General features: G+C 27.8%; 1 protein-coding gene across 4 annotated transcripts in view; it reads left to right on the forward strand.

The window, feature by feature from the left end:
• Positions 1 to 22,425, forward strand: part of LOC132935141 (calmodulin-binding transcription activator 1) — a 116,236-nt gene that overhangs the window by 13,622 nt on the left and 80,189 nt on the right. For all 4 annotated transcript variants that reach the window (XM_061001606.1, XM_061001604.1, XM_061001607.1 and 1 more), the window contains exon 3: positions 894 to 985. In XM_061001606.1, coding sequence (XP_060857589.1) covers positions 894 to 985 — 92 coding nt within the window. The remainder of the gene's footprint in view (positions 1 to 893; positions 986 to 22,425) is intronic.

The raw sequence follows: 22,425 nt of genomic DNA on the forward strand, positions 1-22,425 counted from the left end.
ACTTATTGACAAAGGAATAAACATGTAAAAACTGCTTGAACTCAAGTACAACATTTAAAATAAATAATCAAACACTATAAGTACATAGTGTACTATATATATATATATATAAGCTAGCTTAGAAATCACTTATTTACTAATTTCTAAACAATTCCTAAAATATTTAACTCGATATTCATATAATTTTATACTAAGTTTGTTGAACTATATGTTTAATAACAACAAATTAAAATATTTTGTTCAAAAACTAATTAAATAAATTAATATTTAAATAATATCATTATTTAAATTACATAGATAGAATTTTTCTTATTGAATAAAATGGGTTACTGAAAAGTGTGTTACGTGTTATGGATCCCGCTATTTCTTAAGTAAATAACATGAAGACGGGTAAAATTGTTTACTTATCCTTAGAAAATGAATTGTATACAAAACTATATTTTAATGTATTTAAAAGTTTAAAGTTTTGAACTTTAATCCTAATTTATAATATCTTATGAAGTTAGATAAAATATTAATAAAGATTTTTTTTTTAATTTGCATAAGTAATCAGTTTTTGTAAAATAATATTATAGAGAGGCTTACAATGAAATGTTATTATAACTACTATTGTAATTTTTCCTTTGTTTATTATGTTGGTGCTTGTTTTGTTATTTTTATAATTATATTATGTCCATAAAATTTTTCTTTTTAATTGAATTTCATCTATAGGTAATTTTTTTGTATAGGTACATAAATATCTTGATTAAGATATTTTTAAAATATCAGTAAATTGTTAATAGTAGGTATATACTAGCTGTATTAATGTTGTGTCATTAATGTGTTATATATCCATTAAACGATTATAAACATAAAGTATTTATCATACTATGAACGTTTAATTACATTTTCAGAAGGGGAACCAATTAAATTGCCAGATAACTTGGAGAGTTTGCCACGTGCTGAGCATTTTCCTGTTCAAAGACATCGGTGGAACACTAACGAGGTATGCTACAATGAAGTTATTAATAAAACTATACTATCGAGATATTCAGATTAGACTTATAATAGTGCATAATACGTTAAAAAGTTCACAGACTAAGTTTTTTTTATTATTATTATTATTACTATCTAAGCAATATTTGTCTATAGTTGTTATTCTATCAATGACGTTATCTTTAATAACAAATAATCATTATAAAGTTCTTGAATACCTAGCAATCATATCTAACTATCATTTATCAGTTTCCACATGCTTAGGTACAACTATTTAAAAATTTGCAATGAACGGTAGAATGATTGACGGTTGTTTTAATTTAGAGATTGATAGAATATATCGGATTAATCCAAAAAACCAAAACCATATTTCTTATTGATTTGAGAATTTTTTCAAAAAAAAAAAGTTTCCAATTTGTGGAGGACAACAGAGAAATGTCAACCCCAGAGGTCTTATAATATATAGGATAGTATTGTGTAACATATTAAAATATATTTTAAATAATCGATGTTTGTATTCAGTATGCCACTTATTTGATGGATATAATATTGCAGATTCTTTTCTCTGTCAAAAAATGTAATTAAACTTTAGCTGAAAAGACTCCCTTATCTACAAAAGAAAAAAATAAAGAATAAATTGATTTTAATAAAAGGCGTCGTGACATAAGTACATTACAGATGAACTTATGGACAAGAATCGTTAAAGAGTCGTTGAAAACTTAATTAAACCAGACTATACCTATAATATACGTATACCTAACGTATCTATATATTAAAAGTTACAAAAGAGCACATTGATAATAAATTGATTTAAGTTTACATAATAAATCTCAGAAACCATTTGGTACAGGACATATTGTAACTGGTATAAAAAAATAATAATTTATTTTCGATTTGTGATTATTTATTGTTAGTACCTATATCAGTTTAGAGGTTTGACGAGAGTACGTTATTAAATTATAATGCATTTTTTTTTTGTTCACATATTTCTTTATATTTATGTTGAAGCCTCATAAGAACGTGTGACGTTGTAGAAAGTGCTTTGCGGAGGCTTCACACTTTTAAGACAATAAATAATAACGAGTAGATGACATATCTCTATCATTGGAAAATAAATTTTAAAATATAAAGTTATAATGGTTAAAAATCATTGTGTATTCCAACAGGTGACACGAAATAATAATATTCATAAAAAAATCCGAAACTCTACATTATTATTATTATTATTTTAGGTCATCATTATTTATATATTATCTTTTTCTTACTTGATATTTAACTAGTAATATGATTTAAATTTTTTTTTTATCAATGCTTAAATTAGTCTGCACAGTTGTGTTTGTTTTGATTTTTTCGGTTAATTTGTTTTGACGTCCAAGGATTTCGTATAATTGGTCGAGTATGTTGACCTATGTTGTTCTATTGTCCTTCTGGTATATAATATAGATAAAAATAAAGATACGTTTTTTAATATAATTTTTAACTATGTATAATATGTGTATCCGAACATTTTCACTTTGCTTTCAGCAGGTACTGTAACAATGATAAATTATAGAATTTTTTTCTTAATATTGTTTCAAACGTGACTTACACATCTGTTAGGTATATAATTTATAAACTATAATCGTATGAAAACTTTTGTTTAATTCAGGTAAATAAGCTTTTTTTAAAGGAGTAAAAATCAATTGTTTTCTAAGTAGAGCACAGGATTTATTGGTTTTATAATGATGACGTTGTTGTTGTTTTTCCTTATAGTGTGCGTACTGAAATATTTGAAATTTAATACTTTCTCATATTTTATTTAGTTTCAAAAATAATAGTTCTAGAAAATTTTGATCGACTATTTATTTTTTAGCTTTACATAAGTTATTCGACTTTCGAGTAATGCCAATTTCAAACCATTTTATATTTATTCAATACACATTATTGTAAAACATTTTATAAAAATCAATTCTGATGTTTAAGTTTTTCGTTGTACATTTGCATTTTTAGTTTAAAAGTTTTTATAAAAAATGAATGATAATATATTAATCCAATATGGCAGTATAGCAAAATAATCATTTTTAGTTAACTTCATCCACAAGCGTTGAATATCATCGTATTAAAACAAAAGTACCTGTAACAATAAATTTCTTATGCTGATGCAAAAGAAGTCAGAGTGTCTAAAAACCTAATTACGGGGATAATATTATTAATTGGTCCACTTGACGCTTTTTGTTAATTATGATTTTACCATAATGTTATCGTATTTTTTACAACTGTTTCAAAAAATTATAAATTCATGTCAATTATCCATAAACATATTTTATACTTAAATGTGTAATGTTGTCTAATATTATACTTACATACTTAATTTCATGTTAGCACGTACAAATTTCAAGAATCATGAAACAATATTATTCAAATATTCATGTTTTCTTGTAGTTTAATAAATAATTAGCATTACAGTTCTTTTACATTATATGCAATTTAAAATGCAGTGATTGTTTACATCAAATATTTAAAAAAATGCAATACATAATGGAAATTCGAATACTATAGTCTTATTTAAATACTTGTATCTATTGTATGTAATATAAGTAGAAATATTCACCGTTCATTTATTTAAAATGCATAGTGTCAATGAATTCAGCTAGGTTCATTATTTTATCGTAATAATATTTAACTATTCATATTTCAATGTTTAATTAGTCTGACATTTTTATGATAATAATTTATATAACTGACCGCCATTGATTGGGATTTAATGAAATGTTCAACTTTTCCTGGGTGGTAACTTTTTGGACAACAAACTTCTTTACTTACAAGAATTGGTTTATTAAAAAAAACAAAGTTAATATAGTATACTATAGTTACTTAATAATAACACGTCAAGTACCTATTTTATTTAAAACTCAAGCACTACTTATTAAAATATAATTTTGAAACTATTGTACAATAGGTACATTATAATATCGCCTGTAGTAATTGCTTCAATTTCATGTGATTTCTAGAGATTTTTGACTATCGAATTTTAGTATGCTTTAATATATTTTCCAATCGAACTAGTAAAGACCAGTTTGTTACGTATGTGAAATGTCAATTTAGACGTCATTGGGTACTGGCTGTCCGATAGGATTTCACGAGGAGGTCGGCTTTTTCTCCCGACTCTGCCCTACGCCATTTCGTCGGTTGAATATAAAACGGCGAATTTATCGGATTTCATACTCTATTAGACTTCTACCTTCCCGTCTCTACAAAATCACCCGTGACTCAGCTGACGTGCGTTCATATAATTCAATTCCATCGCTCAGCTGGGATCCTCTATTTCTTTCTCTAATGATTCCTTGTTCGCATATCGGAGTAATGCATGTATGTATGTATGTATGTATGGATGTATGTATGTATGTATGTATGTATGTATGTATGTATGTATGTATGTATGCATGTATGTATGTATGTATGTATGTATGTATGTATGTATGTATGTATGTATGTATGTATATATGTACCTATGTATGTATAATATTTAGTATACGCATGTGCCTCGTATTGAATTTACACTATTTTTCCGTATTCGTAATTTAACGTTGATATAAATCCAATGACGCAAAGACTTCAAATAAAGATGTTTTATAATTGTTGATTTCCAATTGAAAAGGTCATCTATTTATTTTAATATATTCGTTTTGTGATTATTATCTATACTACTCACCATAGACACTCTTTCTTCAAATGTTTTAAGCGCATTACGTTATACACAGCTCATGTTATAATTTATAGTTAAGCTCAATACGGTTTCAGTACCATATGCAGTAACTGTTGCAGTGTTGCTCGATTAGAGTTTGTCTATTATGATAAGGTTATATTATCAGTGGGGTAAAATTATTTTGTCATTCTGGGGGGAGGGGTTGGCTGATATTTTAACATGCACTATTGTCTATTGATCATTAAGAACATAATGTATAATATTAGGTATATAAATACTGAAAAAAAGGTTATATGGATGATCTATCCCTCTCATCTCCCTCCCGTTCGACAACCACTAGGTGATAAACTTGTATGAAATATTAAAATATACATCACGAGTAAGTTAATTTTAAAGTACGTGATTCTTTTGTCCATCTCATTAGTTTACGTGCTTTTTATAAATCTACTGGGTATATTATTATTATGTAGTTAAATATTTCATGACGTTTTAGAACACTCGTCATTTATTTTACACTATAAAAACTAAATGTTAGCAAGCTTTTAGCACGAACCATTGTCATAACCATTGTATGTTTTCATCAATAATAATATGGCCAACAGCAAGTATAATATGCTCAGTTTTTCATGATTAATCTTAAAATCCTAAATGTTATTCCTACATACATTTTTGTAATTTTATAGTTTTTGTCTTTGTCTATAAAAAGAATTGTAAGAATACTTACTAAGATTTGAGTGAAAGGACAATGTTGTTAATTAAAGTTTAAAACAATCAAGAGTATATAATATTTTGTACACAAATATTACTTTTATGAAAATGCATGTTTGCCATACATTGTCATAATGGATAATCATCATCAAATAACCAATGTTATAGTTTCGTATTTATTTTATTCTTGTCGATTTATATTATTATTATTAATATTAGAACTTAAATAGGAATTCAAAGATATTCAACATTCCTTAATATTATCATTTGTATTATTATTCTTATTATTATTAGGTATAATTAATATATCATCGGACTAAATGTCAAAATACAAATAAATATTAAACTGTAATTTCATTGTTAACACAAAATGCAATGGTTCCATTCATTGATAAAATTGATAATACACCAAAAGTACGCATTGTTTGGACGAATTCCCATCGTTGCAAATGCCAACAGCACTTTATGGCCAACTCTAAATCGATATTATAAAAACTTAATATTTAAAATGAAATCAAAATCGCTAGAGGGATTGAAAGCCATGATGTAGCACCTATATGAAGAAATAAATTGTTTTTTCCCCAGCTGGAACCAGCCCGGAAACAACATCCCTCAAAAACAATTGTAATAAAATAGTTTTATTTGCATTCCTCTCTTTTATCGTTACTCCTACCTCAATGTGTATACATTTGTTTTGTACATGAATACATATACATATATATATATATATAATCAATTTTTTCTTGTTTCAATGAATAATGCTTTACACAATGTCATCAGTTATTTTTTCACGGTTGAATTCATACCGAGCCTATTTGCCCTCTCGGCAATTGATATTGGAATCAATCATGTTATCACAAAAACATGCCATTATAATATTATAATTATGTTCGGTTATTCTTATTTTTATTTTATTTTTTTGAGTTTTGACAACGCTTTACTTACTGTTAACATGGTTTTATTTTTATTTTACTTTTTCGTTCTATATTTAGGTAGGCACCTATATAATATATATAGTTACCCTACATGTTAGTTTTGAATTTCTCGCACAGTTAGTCCCAAAAGTATAGTTTAACTGTTAAAGTATTAAAGAATACAATCTTTCTAATGATTATATTATTATATATATTGTTATATATTTGTTATATTATTAATATTGTATTCAAATAAATTATTTTTGGGCTTTATTTTAAAAAATCAACTAATACATTTATAATTTTATAAAAAACCTGAAATTTTATAAAATAAACTACCGAGTAATTTAATTGGATATTACCAATTTATAGTAAACTTAAAAACTTTCAGTTTTTATAAATTATGTAGGTAATATTATATGTATGGCACATAGTATCTATATGTGTAATATAACCAATTTTTCAATAACGTGCGTGTAAGTATACTACATATTTAAAACACTAACTTAGAAATAATTTGTATTATTATATAAAAATAAAATAAATTCAGAAAAATATCTTGAATAAATTGTGTGTAGGTAACTTATTATAGTGCCTATCTGTTTAGTGTATAATATATTTTAGGTTGAAACTATTTTTACAACTTATTTTTATATAATTAATGTATAAACTATAATAGGTAATATTACTATATTCATTTATAATTATGTGTACATATAATTGTGTAATACAAATTTAAATATAAAACAATTGATAACAATAAAAAATGGTTAGGTACACTTACATGTTATATACATTTTTCAAACATAATCAAAAGCTATTTTAAGTACCTATCTCTATTTTGATTAAAATTCTTCTTTACTCCGCTTGTGGGATACTAACTAATTACTGTACACATAATAAACATAATTTATTTATATTTGTTAATTACCATGCTTAGGGGATTTTCAAAACATTCTCTTAAACAAAATATTTAAACCCAAGCAATTTTTTTTGCACGTGCTACGAACAATGAACATGAAACAAAAAACTCATAAAGGAGTAGTTTATATGAGTATACTTAATAAACAGTAAACACAAAAACAAAATAAATTATTCGTTTATTTTTAACTTAACAACCAGATTTGATTAAAGTTTAAAAAACATAATTTATCTTATAATATTAGTTGTAATAATAAGTTAGTCAATCACATTTGTATAATAACTTTAACTTTAACTGAACAAATAAAATCGTTTAAATTTATTTACTTAGCCTAAAACTATGATATTTAAACTTTTGTACTGTTCTTATTTTGTTTTTCGTTTAAGATAATTCGTTTTATTATTTTATTATTAATTTCTCTGCTCATCATTCTAAAAAGTAAATTAAATATTAATAGTGTTAGTGAAGATATTATATTATATCATATTGTTTCAGAAACCGTAATGTTTAATATTATAATCGAATTTACAAAAGTTGTAATAAGTTAAATACAATTCCGTCTGAAATTAGTTATCTTTTATCAGGGAATAATGTTGAAGTTGTTTTACAAGTTAGGAAAATTTATTTTAACTATACCTTATGGCTTATACCATACTAACAATTCTACGGTCACCTTTGAATATTTACCTACTTAAAATCGACCATGACTGATGATTTGTTATCAACGAAGAGGAAAATTCAGCGCTGCTACACAGAGATGAAATAGGTTACATTTTTTTTTTGTATAGGTTTACTCTAAAGCTTTAAAATAATACACTAAAAAAAACAACTACTTCTTAATTTTTTTTATTAAATTATATATCATTGAATAAATTAAAATGATATATTGTACCGTACGTATAAATATGTTTGGCAGTGTGCAGAAGTGTAGCGGCCGAAGACTGCCACACCCGCCGGTCTATATTATATTAGCCCTTTTAAACTTTTGCAGCCATCACCGAAATTCGGTGCAACTTACGCCGCCGCTGGTAGGTAACGTAAACCAATATTTTCCATTCTACCGTTCAGGACGACGGATAACTAATAAATTAGTGCGATTAAAAAAAAAAAAAAAAAATAACGAATCGACAGATTGTCAATTGTGTCTAATACCCGCCGGTCTATATTATATTAGCTCTTTTAAACTTTTGAAGCCATCACCAAAATTCGGTGCAACTTACGCCGCCGCTGGTAGGTAACGTAAACCAATATTTTCCATTCTACCGTTCAGGACGACGGATAACTAATAAATTAGTGCGATTTAAAAAAAAAAAAAAAACGAATCGACAGATTGTCAATTGTGTCTAATACCCGTATTAAACCAACACGACGTTTTTCCGGTAACAAAAATCGATAACCTATATCAGATTTCACGGTGCTCTGCTGGGTGCGTATACACGTCCCGCGGATATGTATTATATTTCTAACTCCGTCACTTACGATCTCGATATCACGATTGTCACGTTCAAATATATTATACACACTTAGTTCGAGTTCCAGCAGGAGTGTATATAATAATACAGCGGCGCCGTATTCAATCCCGCACTCGATTTTCATACAATATATTTCCATAGACACGCTATATTTTATTTGAGCAGCAGTTCTGCGTAAGGTGTATATGAAATGTTTAATGTGATTTGCCGGTTTGCGAGGAAATTCATGGCGGTGTTCGTTTTATTCGTCTGAGTAGATAGTTTTTTCAACCATATAGGTTATTCGCTCGGATATATCTTCGTACCAATATAGTGTATCTGCCTACGCACGGCCGGCAGCTTATCGGAAAGCTCAGAAGTTTAGTGAGGCGGTACGATAAATGATTCGTAGGTTGTAACTTGTACCTAGGTAAATGCGTCACTCGCGTCACTAACGAAGCGCCATTATTCGCTATGGCCATGGATTAGATTATAATACTTGTGTAATTGATCGAATAAATGGCATACGACCCGAGTACTCAAATAGCATAGCTAATATTTAACGCAATTGGTAAGGAAAAGAAAAGCCGAACTTTAACCATACACTAATAATTATCCATATTATCAACACTCATTTAAATATGAAAACGACTTATAGATAATACATTAAGAAATAGTAATATTATGATAAAAATTACTTTGAGGAGCATAGATACTACTCGTATTCCATTAATAATACACATTGGCCATTGCCGACTTTGGTTCTTTTTGATACTGACGGATGGAAAAATGTATTGTTTAATTACGTCGAGTGTCTGATGCGTTTCACAATAACTATTAATATGAAATAATAAATATATTCGTAGTGCATGGCAGTATATGGTACCATAGATTCAATATCTATGATGGTATCAACAAATAATACTATCGTATTACAAAACGTCAATTACTTAATTAAAATGTTCATTTCACTATGTAGTATGTATAGTGTACCTATATAGGTATATACCTACCAACAAATCCGATGAAAATTTAGACATTTAATCTTTTTTTTTTTACCATTATTTTATTACGTTAATTCAAGTTTAGGGCTGTCAGACATGATATTGATGTAGACGAATATAATACATTTTTTTCTGAACGCGGACGACACAATAAGATATGAAATTGTATTATTATTATTATTATTATTATTATTATATGTAACAGGGTATTAACAGTCATATTTGATATTATCATGTGCACAACATATACCTAGTGTAATTATATTTCGAGCATAATAGTTCATAATATGACGACGACGTAATTATGATATTATGTAGAAAATTTTTCAATTATTACCATGTGCTTATTATAATATAGTCTGTATACGAACGTCATAAATTGTTAAAAGGCACGTAAATATAACACACATCTTACGGTACGGCCTAAAACCGTGTTTATGCCGTTATATTATATTATTATTGTTAAAATACTAAAAGATAATAATTGGCGACATTTTGAACAGGACCACCCGACCGGATACGTGTGCCAATTATAACGGATTACACGAGTTAATTGAACATTTAAAAATATAACATTACATATTATTATATTATGTACCATTACGCCTACCTGTACGATGGCTCATAGTTATCTGCGATTATTTATTGCGTAATGTTGGTGTATAATAATATTATTATGTAGATGTGTTAGCTGCAGTATACGCGCTGTACCTACGCACACCACCACTATTTATCGCCATCTCCGCATTTACCTTTGGTGAAATTTATGAAAATTGAACACTATATATACATTGTTGCTTTCAAATTTATAATTAAGTTATGAGTAAATTATAATAATAAAAAAAAATGGGAAAAAAAATAAAGAGTGACACACTCTCTTCTTGCTTGAGATTCGATTTTGGTTTATCATAATAATATATATCACATATTAATAGGATATTATACTATACAACTTTCTAAGACCAAATAGTTTATTAAAAACAATTTAAATATTATGTATTATTTTTTTTCCATGCCTAACCCATAGCTATATTAAAATAAATTCTAAACACAATGGTAACTATCCAATGGCCTCTGCTGCCAAAGTTGTAAACGATCAATAGTAATAAATAAAAAAAAAAAACCACAAACACATTGCTACATACTTCTCAAGAGAAACATTATTGATTTTCCAATACGAGATACTAAAATAAATGCAAACATTTACATGGCAGAGATAAAAATTTAAAATTGTATCACAAAACGTAAGGTGCAACTCCATCTTTCAGTATTTTAAACCTCAGTGTCTCACCATAATGATGCTAAATCATGTATTCATGTCCTATTAATGTAAACTACGAGTTAAATGCAAGCCAGATACAGAGGGTTCGGGTAGGTACTCCATCATCTACTTCAATTTGGCATATAATAAAAACAATAGCATAATATTATGCGTTGTATTTTTAATTTTTAAGTAATGATTAACTATGGTATTTTAAAAACAAAATTTCCGTTTATCGTGTATACATACGTCGTTAATTCAATTTTATTCGTTTTTTTTTTTGGATGTAATTAATTAAAAAAAACACTGGTAATTCGAAAAAAAATCCATTGTATTAATAAATTACTATACAATACATTTTTGATTTTAAAAAGTTAAAATATGCTTGATTTGGGTCCAGAATATTAAAAATGTTATAATATTCAGCTTAAGTGCCATTAATAATTAGGTAAAATCAATTGTGTATAATTTTAATTTTTACTCTGTCGTTTAATTGTTTGCTGTTTGCAAATTATATTTTTTTAAATTGCCATAACATTATCTACATATTATACCTATTGCCCATCATTAATTTGAAAAAAAATTCCTATGAAATAGTTAGCTTTATAGTTAATTTTATAAAAATTAGATGTTGGCTTACAATAATATAATAATGTGTATCCCTACATTTTGAATAATACATCATGGAACTCTTTTATACATTAACAATTTAAATATCAAAGCTAATTTTTTGCTATTTTTAGAATTTAATCTATTTTTATAATGGTTAAGTTAATTATAAATATCGTAACACTTTTTCACATTTATCCATTTAGTATACAAATTTAATTAAATATCGTTATATCTTCTTTTTATTCTTTTTTTTGTAAACCTATTTGTGAATACATTTTAATCTGACGTCAAACAAATATAAAAATGTATTAATTATCTTCAATCAACATGCAATTTTAGAATTAAAGCTGAATATAAAGACATTAATATGTGTTTGTCATAATAATTTAATTGGATTTATACTCTCGTATCTGACATTTTCTATTGTAACTGTAACATAAGCATTTGCAAAGAAATAGCTTTATATTTAGTACAATAAATTAACGATTTTTTTGTATTTTTCACATTTTTAATATTTTAAACGTTATGTTAATATGTTTTTTTAACTTTTAATAAATAATTTTAAAAGTATCGCGAGTTCATAAATATATTTATAGTATCATAATATATATTCATTATTTGTTTCAAACTTATAGTGGATTATATGTGGCTAATATACTCGATCCAGCTCTCGCATGCTATAAACAATTTAAAAAAAATAATAATTAGGTATATGACTGTTTTGAAATACATCAAAACGTTATTATGAATTGTTGGTAGGTACTTACTTACCTAGGTCAAGAAATGCATTTTTAAAAGGTCAATAAAAAATAATAATCAATATAATATAAGAATTTGCATTATTTTATTAATTCATCATCGACCTTCCTCATACTTGCTCATAAGCATGCTATAATTTCTGAATTTATCCTGTCCGTAAAATGATTCTAAACCACCCCTTATGATTTCTAGGAGTCGGACCCACCCCGTAGCTAAACGTTATTATTTAATACTATTTCTGGTAGATATCTAAACGTATAAAACAGTTTTTCTCTATTATTTTCCTGCTTATTCGTTATAATACCGAATAATTAAATAAATCACTTTACAATGAGCAAAATATAAAATATACGAATACTCGTAAGTCGTAAATACTAAATGCGATTGGTACTACCCCAATCGATATATTTAATTATAAACCGACGTAAAAAGGTAGACCTATATAATATTTCATACGTTTTATACTTTATCTGTTACCTATCAATATAAGAAATGTGTTGGGCAGTATTGTACATTATTATACTTGCCGTGAAATACGGCCGGCCGTGGTAATTTGCTAAGTGCCTAAATAATACAACTTTGGATAGTTCTTAATTTAATGCACCACCGCATAGCTGATCAACGAAATCCGATAAAACCCATACAGCTATATTATAATTGTATACACATTATATCTATAAATAAAGGTTTTCTGGACGGTGCAAATAATTTACACGTTCTCGTGTTTTATTCGATAAGGAAAAATAATCTTCGGTAGGTAAGCTCGATGTGTTAATTTATTTATGGCGCTAAATAATGTAGATGTTTAAACGCCGATATCATTCAACAGTCTCCTAGCGAATGGTTCGCAAGAATAATGTTGTTGTTTGACAGACGGGCGTCGGTTAATAGGATCACGAATAGACTCGCACGCGTATATTTATATATTTTAAAGTGTGCGAGGAGTGTATTATGTGTGTTTTGTAACGGTGTTCATGGCTAGACACGACCCTATTTAAAGGGATAACGAAATTATATTGGGTCACGAGGTTACGACCATTGAATCGTTTACGCGTATATGGCGAATGTGGCAAAGTCCCGTGCGAGCATAATACATGTACATTGTAGTACGTATTATATTTATATGTGTGTGTGTGTGTATATAATAATAATATATTGTATGGAAATCTCTCACACACTGGACACGCTGAAGTAGAAATGGTGTGTGGACGTTACTCTACGATTACATATACACACAATCTCACATTATAATCCTATCTACAGCCACCCCCCTCCGACCACAATCAATACTAGTCAAAGAGTTTGTACAGTATACTCGCCGGAGCCCATCTCACGCACTATTTTATCCCTTGACTGCCGCCCATATGATATTATACGTACCTAATACCCCAGACTGCCCGTTGTCCGTTTTTTTTTCCACTCTTTTCAGTGGATCCCGTGCAAACTACAACGATTATTATGCGTATCTTTTTATAGAAATACCGTTTGTAGGCACTGTTGGTGCGGTCACTCACTGCCCACACCATCTTGATTTATCTCACGGAACGAAAACAACTCCTAGTAAATCGATACAAATCGTAAAAATTGTCCATATATTATCAGTGTTCGGATTAGACAAGTAGTTTTTTATCTAGATAAAGATAAAGATAAATACTTTTTTATCTAGATAAAAAAAGATACAATTTTTTTTTAAATGGTTTTAAATTTAGGTATATTTTAGTTGGGCACTAGGAACATAATAATAATAATGATGATATAAATAAATATAATCACATTATTTATAAACAATAGACTTGGTGTGAGAATCTGTATAAATATTTAAATGCGTTTGTACAATTTCGCGATTTTTATCAATACAAAATGTATCTAGATGAATTCATTTAGATGAGTAAAAAAATGATCTATGATGAACGCTTAGATACCTTGTAACTATTTATCTAGATAAGATAAAAGATGAACAAATAATTATCTAGATATTCATCTAGATAAATTCATCTAGATAAGTCCGAACACTGTATATTATACTGTCATACTCGTTGCACGCGATGAAGTGTGTACGGCATAACTGGAATCACTCGATATCTCAGCGTTGAATTTTTCAAACTGATTCAAACGATTGTTTTGTCCATCGATATAATAGGAACCAGGACCGGCTCGAGGGAAAATAGTGGACTAGGCAAAATCAAATTTTGCCGCCCTTAACAATAGAATATTATCAGTATTTTAAAAATGCCACCCTCTTACTAATGTGCAGCTGAAGTGCCACCCTAGGCATGGGCCTATGTCGCCTACCCCTTGAGCCGGGCCTGATAGAAACACATAAAGAATACAGTATATATTATTTATGATATTGGTTTTTTTTTTATGTACCCAGGTACACAAGTTTCACGCTTGCACACAGGAACAATTAGTGGGAGACCCGCCTGACCCAACCGAAAAACGACCGATTAATAAAAATAATATATTATGTCACACGTTGCGCATACAAATAATACCTAACATTCAAAATTATATTACGTAAAGCATTAACATAAAAGTGCCATTTTAGAAATCGGTTTAACGACTAAAATTCACGAACAAATATAAAATTAAAATAATAATTGGCAGTGAAAATGGGTAGTTACAATTTAAAAAAGGAGTTGTTCTATTCGTGTGCGATGCTTAAGTGAAAAAAATAAACCTATATTAAAAACAACTAAATTCTTTAGTACTTTGACGATAAAAAAAAAATGACTAACATTAAACAATAGAGTTGTGTAGTGTGATATTGTGAACGTTGAGATATTGCAGAGGTTTCAGGTTATTGAGATTTGTGGACACACAGTATATCAGAATAAAAAAAATAAACATAAAAACGGTATGTGTGTATAGGTACGACAAATTTTAAAAACTTTCCGTACTCGAGAAACAAGTTTATAAGTTAATAATAAAAAAAAAAACATAAGGAAACAAAATAAAAACTATAAATTATGAATTCAGAAATCACATTAAGTTATAGTTACTTGTCAATATAATTAATAGTGATTTTTATTCTGATAAAAATATAAAATAAGTAATCGTTGCACATATTTTTGATTCATTACTATATTATATATTTTCTACACGTGTTTAATTATTAAGCTAACTATCATAATATTCTACTTGTACTTTTTAATATTATGGCATGGATATTGTTCAATAACAAAAAATAAATTTTTTTTAATTCAAGCAACCCATGTACTTACATAATAAAATTGATTAGGCACTTACAATTAAAATGGTATATTGTGTATGACAAAACAAAAATTAGTAAAATTAATTTTGAATTATTCCAAAATATCTTTATTAAATATCCCTGAAAACAAGCTATAATCTCTGTTTCTTTAAAAATGTAATTTTTTTAAAATATTTTTTTCTCACACGATTTATTTCTTATAAAACACTTATTTTTACGATGAATGAATACATGCCCAATATTTTCCTGTTTTTAAGTTGGTCTGTCTAATAATGTTTTTAAATACCTTTTCTTGTTTACTGTTCTTATTATTTTGTAAGCTACGTATATTTATGACTTAAAAACACATTAAAGTACCCTTAAAAATGCACTAAAAAATTATCTTCTTAAAAGTATACATTCGTTAAAATAATAATCTTGCTTAAAAGTTCTGATACAACATAAAATGTGTTTATATTAAAACAAAACTATAGTAAATAACTATACAAAATATTAATATTTTATGAAAAATTGTCAAAATATTAAATAATGAACTAAATAAGAACATATTTTTACTTGAGTTCATAAAAATAGATTTAAGTTATTGTAGAAAACCGATCAAACCAATAACCTATGACTTACACCATTTAAATTATTATTATTTTTAGAGTACTTATCACGTTTTTAATATTTTCCTAGATACTTCAATTTTATGACTCTAAACTTTATAACTAGGTATATGTATACAGGTAATATTTAGTTTGATAGAATTCATAATTTGATGGTATGAGACTTTAAGACTTATTGTTTAAGTTAACTTTATAATAATTTATAATGATTACAAAACTATATTCTGTGCATCACGAACGGAGCGAGACGAATTTTCAACACTATTGATCCTGTATAATATAATATATTTGGACCGCTTTTAATTTTACAATCCATTAAACTTAATTGTTTTCATAAAACTACATTTTCTCAACTTACACTTTCTTCTTAAGGTAAAATAAACAATCGCCGTTGTTTCAAATAGATAGGAAAGCTGGAAGATATAAAAAAAAATGTGCTGTTAGGGAAGTCGGAAAAATATGGCGTGTTTATTTGGAGTTTTAGGGAAAGTGCATGACATTTGTTTAGTATATTTACGAGTTAAAAAAAATTATTTAAAAAATTAAATTTGATTTCACAGTCATCATGTTATTTTATGCTTAGTAAAAACTGTTATAATTGTTCAGTTTAAAATAAATTAAGCATTTTTATCATTTATCAGTATAGGTACTCGAAATGCAAAATAATTCAACATGATATGCCTTAAATTTATTTAACCTGCTAATACTCTTATATTATGTTCTTTGAAATACGTATTGAAAACTTTATTTTTAATAACTAATCAATAGTCAGCAAAAAGGGATTTATAGTTTTGATAATTTCAAGCTGACCTATATATAATATTATGTTACAATAAATAGGTTTATCAGTATTAATTGCTTAATACTCAATAAATCGATTTAATTTTTTTAATTTTGATAATTGATTTTTTTATTAGGTCAAACTCCTTGTGTACCTACTTTACGCTCTAGTATATTTTTCTTGAGGTAAACTTACATTTTTTTAAAACATTTATTATTTACGCTTCTTTTCTAACTTGTTTTATTAAAAAAATAACTAATATTTTAGTTACAAAACCATTGCTATATAAACAAGAGCTAATGGTTTTCATTTACGAAACACATGTTGTGAAAATCACTGAAAAATTTCAAAATTACTCCAATCAACTGTCAACAAAAAACCATTTGCTAAATTATAATTATAATTTATCAATCAATACTAGCTATACCTATGTTGAACATAATTTATTTATTTAATAACAGCACAGGCCTAAGCCCAATTAATTAAAAATATGTAATAAATAAAAAGCGAACTATCTAGCTTATACCTAGGTTATAGTTTATAAAAAGTTTAAATTAGCGGCTTATCTTCGATCTGAAATAGAAGATAGATTTAAAGCTTTTTGGACAGGAGATAGGAGGGAAGCCAAAATTATAACCATTGTGAAGTTTTTTAGCTATAAATATAATTAGTATTATATAGCATATAACTGGTTACGATATGAATGATAAATCATTAAATACACAATTTATGAGTACGTAGTGTACCAAGCCGTGATTTAAAGGACATAATATTAGTTTTGGTTTTAGTTATTCTCAAAATTTCTAATACTATAACTAAGTCCATTTAGTAGTAATTCAACCAAAAGTTTAATTCAATTGTTTTAAGAAAATTTCAGATGAAAGGTAACCAAAATTCGATTATTGCTCCGGAGACGTATTCTGGATTCAGGCAATATTTCTGTGAGGCTTTTTTTTTGCCACCTCCCCCTCTCCCTAGAAAAATAATTATTTTCCTATTTTACACATGTTATAACTTATAGTACTAAAAATTATAATAAAATAAGGAAGGCTGATTTAAGACAGACAATTAATACTTGTATTACATATTACTGTTACAGTATACATGACTATTGACAATTATGTATTTCTTCGCTATATTTTATATTCAATTTAGGTACTCCTTTTAACATTTATTATTTAACTTTTTTATATTATATTTGTTCACTAATTCTAAAGTGACTAAACTCATTCATTACATAATTATATTTTAATTATTTGATGGTGTAGTCTCTACAGAGAGTAAACTGAAGACGGATCGGCCCATGGGGATTAGAAAAATCTAGTGGCCTAACTATTTTTTTTATAGACGTTTAACTAAAATCTAATTTGTGAAACTGCCTTAAACAACTTAATCCATTTAACTTTTAAAAAATAAATAGTAACTCAACAAGTTCAATTATAATTTCTGTATAACATTAATGACGGGGGAAATTGAGGTAGGATTTGGGATCCTGGCCCATTGAAAGATCAACAAGTCCCTAAAATACTATCCTGAACTAACAATAGGAGTGAAAAAAAATTGATTTATTTATATAATAGAATAATATTTTTATATTTCTATCAAATTTTTTGTTTTTTTTGTTATTTAACTTAATAATTTTGATATAAATGGGGAACTATTTTTTTCAGACATAACATAAACTATACAATTATATTATGTAGAGTGTATAATGTGCAGACTGAAAACTTAATGGGAACTCAACTGTGATAAGAACAGTATCTGTGGTGGTTGTTGATAAGTAAGAATGTGAATTTGTTACCATATTGCAGTTTTTAAGCGTATTGTATAAGATATGGCTTTTAAAAGAAAGTTTGAATCATTTAACAAGAAATTCAATTTTGAAACTTCCATTTTAAATATTATTGACAGCTTTATGATTGAAATTGATTTTTAATTGAAATGCCATTTGAAAATTAAATAAGTACATTTTTAGCTACATTTTTGGGGTTTTTAAATACATTTTTTTCATGTTTGAGTTACAAAAGTCATTGATGTAGCGAAAAGGGCTGAGGAGTCTGCAGAAATTATTACATACTGCGTATTTCATGTTAATTGATATTTTGTTGTTGAACATTTGAAATAATAAGAAATTATAACCACTCAGTTTTGATTGATGTGTATAAAAGTACTATATAGGTAGTTACTATACTTTTAGAAATTGTGGGTTTAGTATTGTGGGGTTATTGAAACACCCTATGGATAGGTTATATCAATTTTTGTTTTAACAGTTGACAACTCTCCCTAAACTGGGTAAACATAATTAATTTTGACTTATATCACATTTTTATATTTCACGCTATCTATATATTTTTTACCTTGTATCAAATACTACGCATATTTGTTCAGTTCTCTTATTATTGTTATAACCTAGTAAAAGTACATCCTTACCTCGTAAACGCGCTGCAAATGTTGCAATACTGTTGACATTAAATCCGTGTATTGTTGATCTATTTAAATATAAATGTAATAATATTATTCGTGTAAATAGTATAGCAATTTAAAATCACATTGAACCCGTAATATGTTGAAATGTTCTACCATTTCTAGTTTATTTTATGAGTAATAAAACCATATAACAATATCAAAGTAAACACAACGATTCAAGTACAATTTGTTCGTATAGTCCAAAAAAAATAATAAGCACCTATAATTGTACTTATTGCGTGGTACTTACAATTAAATTATATAAATTACCTGTAAAGCGTAATATATATATAGCGTACCTACACCATGGCAAGTTTATATTTTGGCATTTTGCCATTAAAGTATTTGTCACAAATAAAATCCGTAGACAATACGAGGTTAATGTAGGGTACCTGTAAAAAACAATAGTTTTAATTTAATATTCGGCGTATGATGATTCATTACATACACTTAATTTTAAACTTATATCCATTGTTTATAATAATTGATTCTCGAAAAATGGTTCTAAGTAAAGATCGGTGTAATTTGGTCCTTCTATAACGGTTTTAGATTATGAGCGGATCGATGATTGTATTGGTTTTACAATGATGAGTAGTTTTTTATTATATATTTTAAATTTTTTATTTTTGTTTCATCACCTTTTGAGGCAGTAAAAATGCTTCGATTTTCAACTTCATTATTTCGTTCAATGGGAGAATCAATCTAGTTGGTGCATTGGGGAAGTTACTATTTAAAATTCCCAGTATAGTTTTCAAAGCTCAAAAAAAAAAACAGGAAAACGGGGATTTTTACACAAAATTGGTTTTTGACAACATTTTTTTTTGGTTTTTGGTGTAACCTACCAAAATATTTTGACTTATTTTGAACTGTTTATGGACATTTTCAGTTTTCAGTTTCCAATTTTTTTAGTTTTATTTCCTATAAATATCAATAAAATTGTATTCGTTGGATCAAAAAGCTTGAAAACTTAATACAAGGATCCTAATATTATATTGTTACAACGACAGTTTGAAAAATATTAAAAAGTCACAGTTTTTTTTATAAGCATTTAAAGATCAAATTTTGACAAAATACGTAAATATCACCAGCGATGAATATATTGTTTGTACAATGATGGGTGTTTTTTTCTTCTAACTAATTTATTTCAAAATACGAATGCGTTTAGCATCCCTCGCTCCTTGTGCCCGTAATATTATTATACCACCGCCGTGAGTACCTACCTACCACACTATAACTTGATTTTGCAATTCAATAAGGGGTTTATCATAAGTTTTCTACAATCAATGAAAAAAAGTTTACTGGAAAGTCAAACTAATTTTTTATGAGCGTTTGAAGCTTACATTTTTTCGACAGTGGATTCTCAGCCTTAAATTAACGAATTTTGGTCGAACAACAACTTTTGTAATTCAGTAAAGAATAACCGTAGATACTTGAAATTTATACCAAATATTTATTTTATGATTTTCCATACATGATAACATTTTCAAAATATTTTGACTTGTTTTGAGCTAATTATAGTCATTTTAAATAAAACATTTTTATAATTGTCGAAAAAATAAAACTGTATATTATTATAATTATATTATACTGTAATATTATCATAAGCGTTTTAAGTCAAATAAAAAACGAATGACTACAATTTGTTTTTTTTTTTTTTTTTGTTCGGGAAGTTTATGTTTTCCACACACTTTGCTGCTTCGAGTAATTGGTAATTTTATCGATATTTAAAAAAAAAAAAAAAACTTTAATTTCGTGTTACCTTAACTCACTGCAAGTTAAAATTGGCGGAATCGACGGGTTAACTATATATTGGCTGCTGCTCTCTGTGGCGGAATTGATGAAATCCCTGTACGTACCTACGCATTAAATATAAATATACAAATACCTACCTATAATAATATAATAGGTACACGCCGTTGTGCCGGTGCGTGACGTCTGGTTATAAAACGTCCGGAAGGTACCTATTATAATATACTCACTCCGTCGGCGGCGGCGGCCCTGCCGTTTAACTCGCGCGTATATAACATTATTATCGCCGCCCCGGAGACGGGTAAATGGCGGTGAAATATTATTCTCCGGTTTGTCGAGTTAGAGTGTGTTATTATATTATCGGATGGGGAGAAAAACAAAAACAAAAAAAATGACCATAATATAGCAAAATAATATGATTAAATTGTCGCCGACTCTCAGGGTGTTTGTGCGCGCTTGTATGGTAGTTAAAGGGAAAAATAAATGTATAATGTGAAATCGTCTTTCTCGTATACAACGCCTATGCGGTACACTCAAGTCCGTGGCACTTGCAATTTCACTATTAGACGGTAGGTGGCGACTTTCCTCGCAACTCTATAATAATAATATTATGTCTACGAACGCAGCTTTCGGTAGTATAGTAACGTGACCCTAACGAGCACCAATTTGCTACGAGAAACCGCCATCGAATTTCATAATCAGAGTATTTTTTTCTGCTAGTAAAAGCGTCTTCAGACCCAAAGTTAAATAAAATAAACTCGTAAACTTATAAATTAACTTATACATTTTTTTAAAACGATAATATTGTATACCTACTTAGGAATTAACTTTTCAAGCCTTCGTTTGCATAAAAAAAAAAAGAATTCCTCATTATTTTAATGTCTTGAAAAAAGTTCTGTGACTCCCCAACTCGGACGTATACCTTGCGGGTCTCGGTCTAAATACGCCATTTTCAGTCGTATCTTCGTGTCGGGTGCGTTCGAGTGTTTGTCGCACATTGAAAATCCCTAGACGTAGCCGGCACCTCTATAATACGCATTATATAAATAATTCATGGGCGCCCATATATTTTTAGTTATGATTGAAGTGTAAGTGGCGCGTCAATTGGTGTGGTTAGGCCTAATAAATAATTGAGTGTTCGGATCTAATGTCACTGAAAATGCAGCGTAACCAATAACCACGCCATACGCCATTGCTCTGCTTTATACCCGTCGCGCGGCCGAGGAGATCTCTCCGTGAATGCAATCAGTATTATATTATTATCGTCCTGCACGGAAGGTTACGACTTACGAGTCCTTAACGTATAGGTACTATAA

Source organism: Metopolophium dirhodum, chromosome 1 (genome assembly GCF_019925205.1).
Source record: "Metopolophium dirhodum isolate CAU chromosome 1, ASM1992520v1, whole genome shotgun sequence".
In the NCBI taxonomy this organism is placed as follows: Eukaryota; Metazoa; Arthropoda; class Insecta; order Hemiptera; family Aphididae; genus Metopolophium; species Metopolophium dirhodum.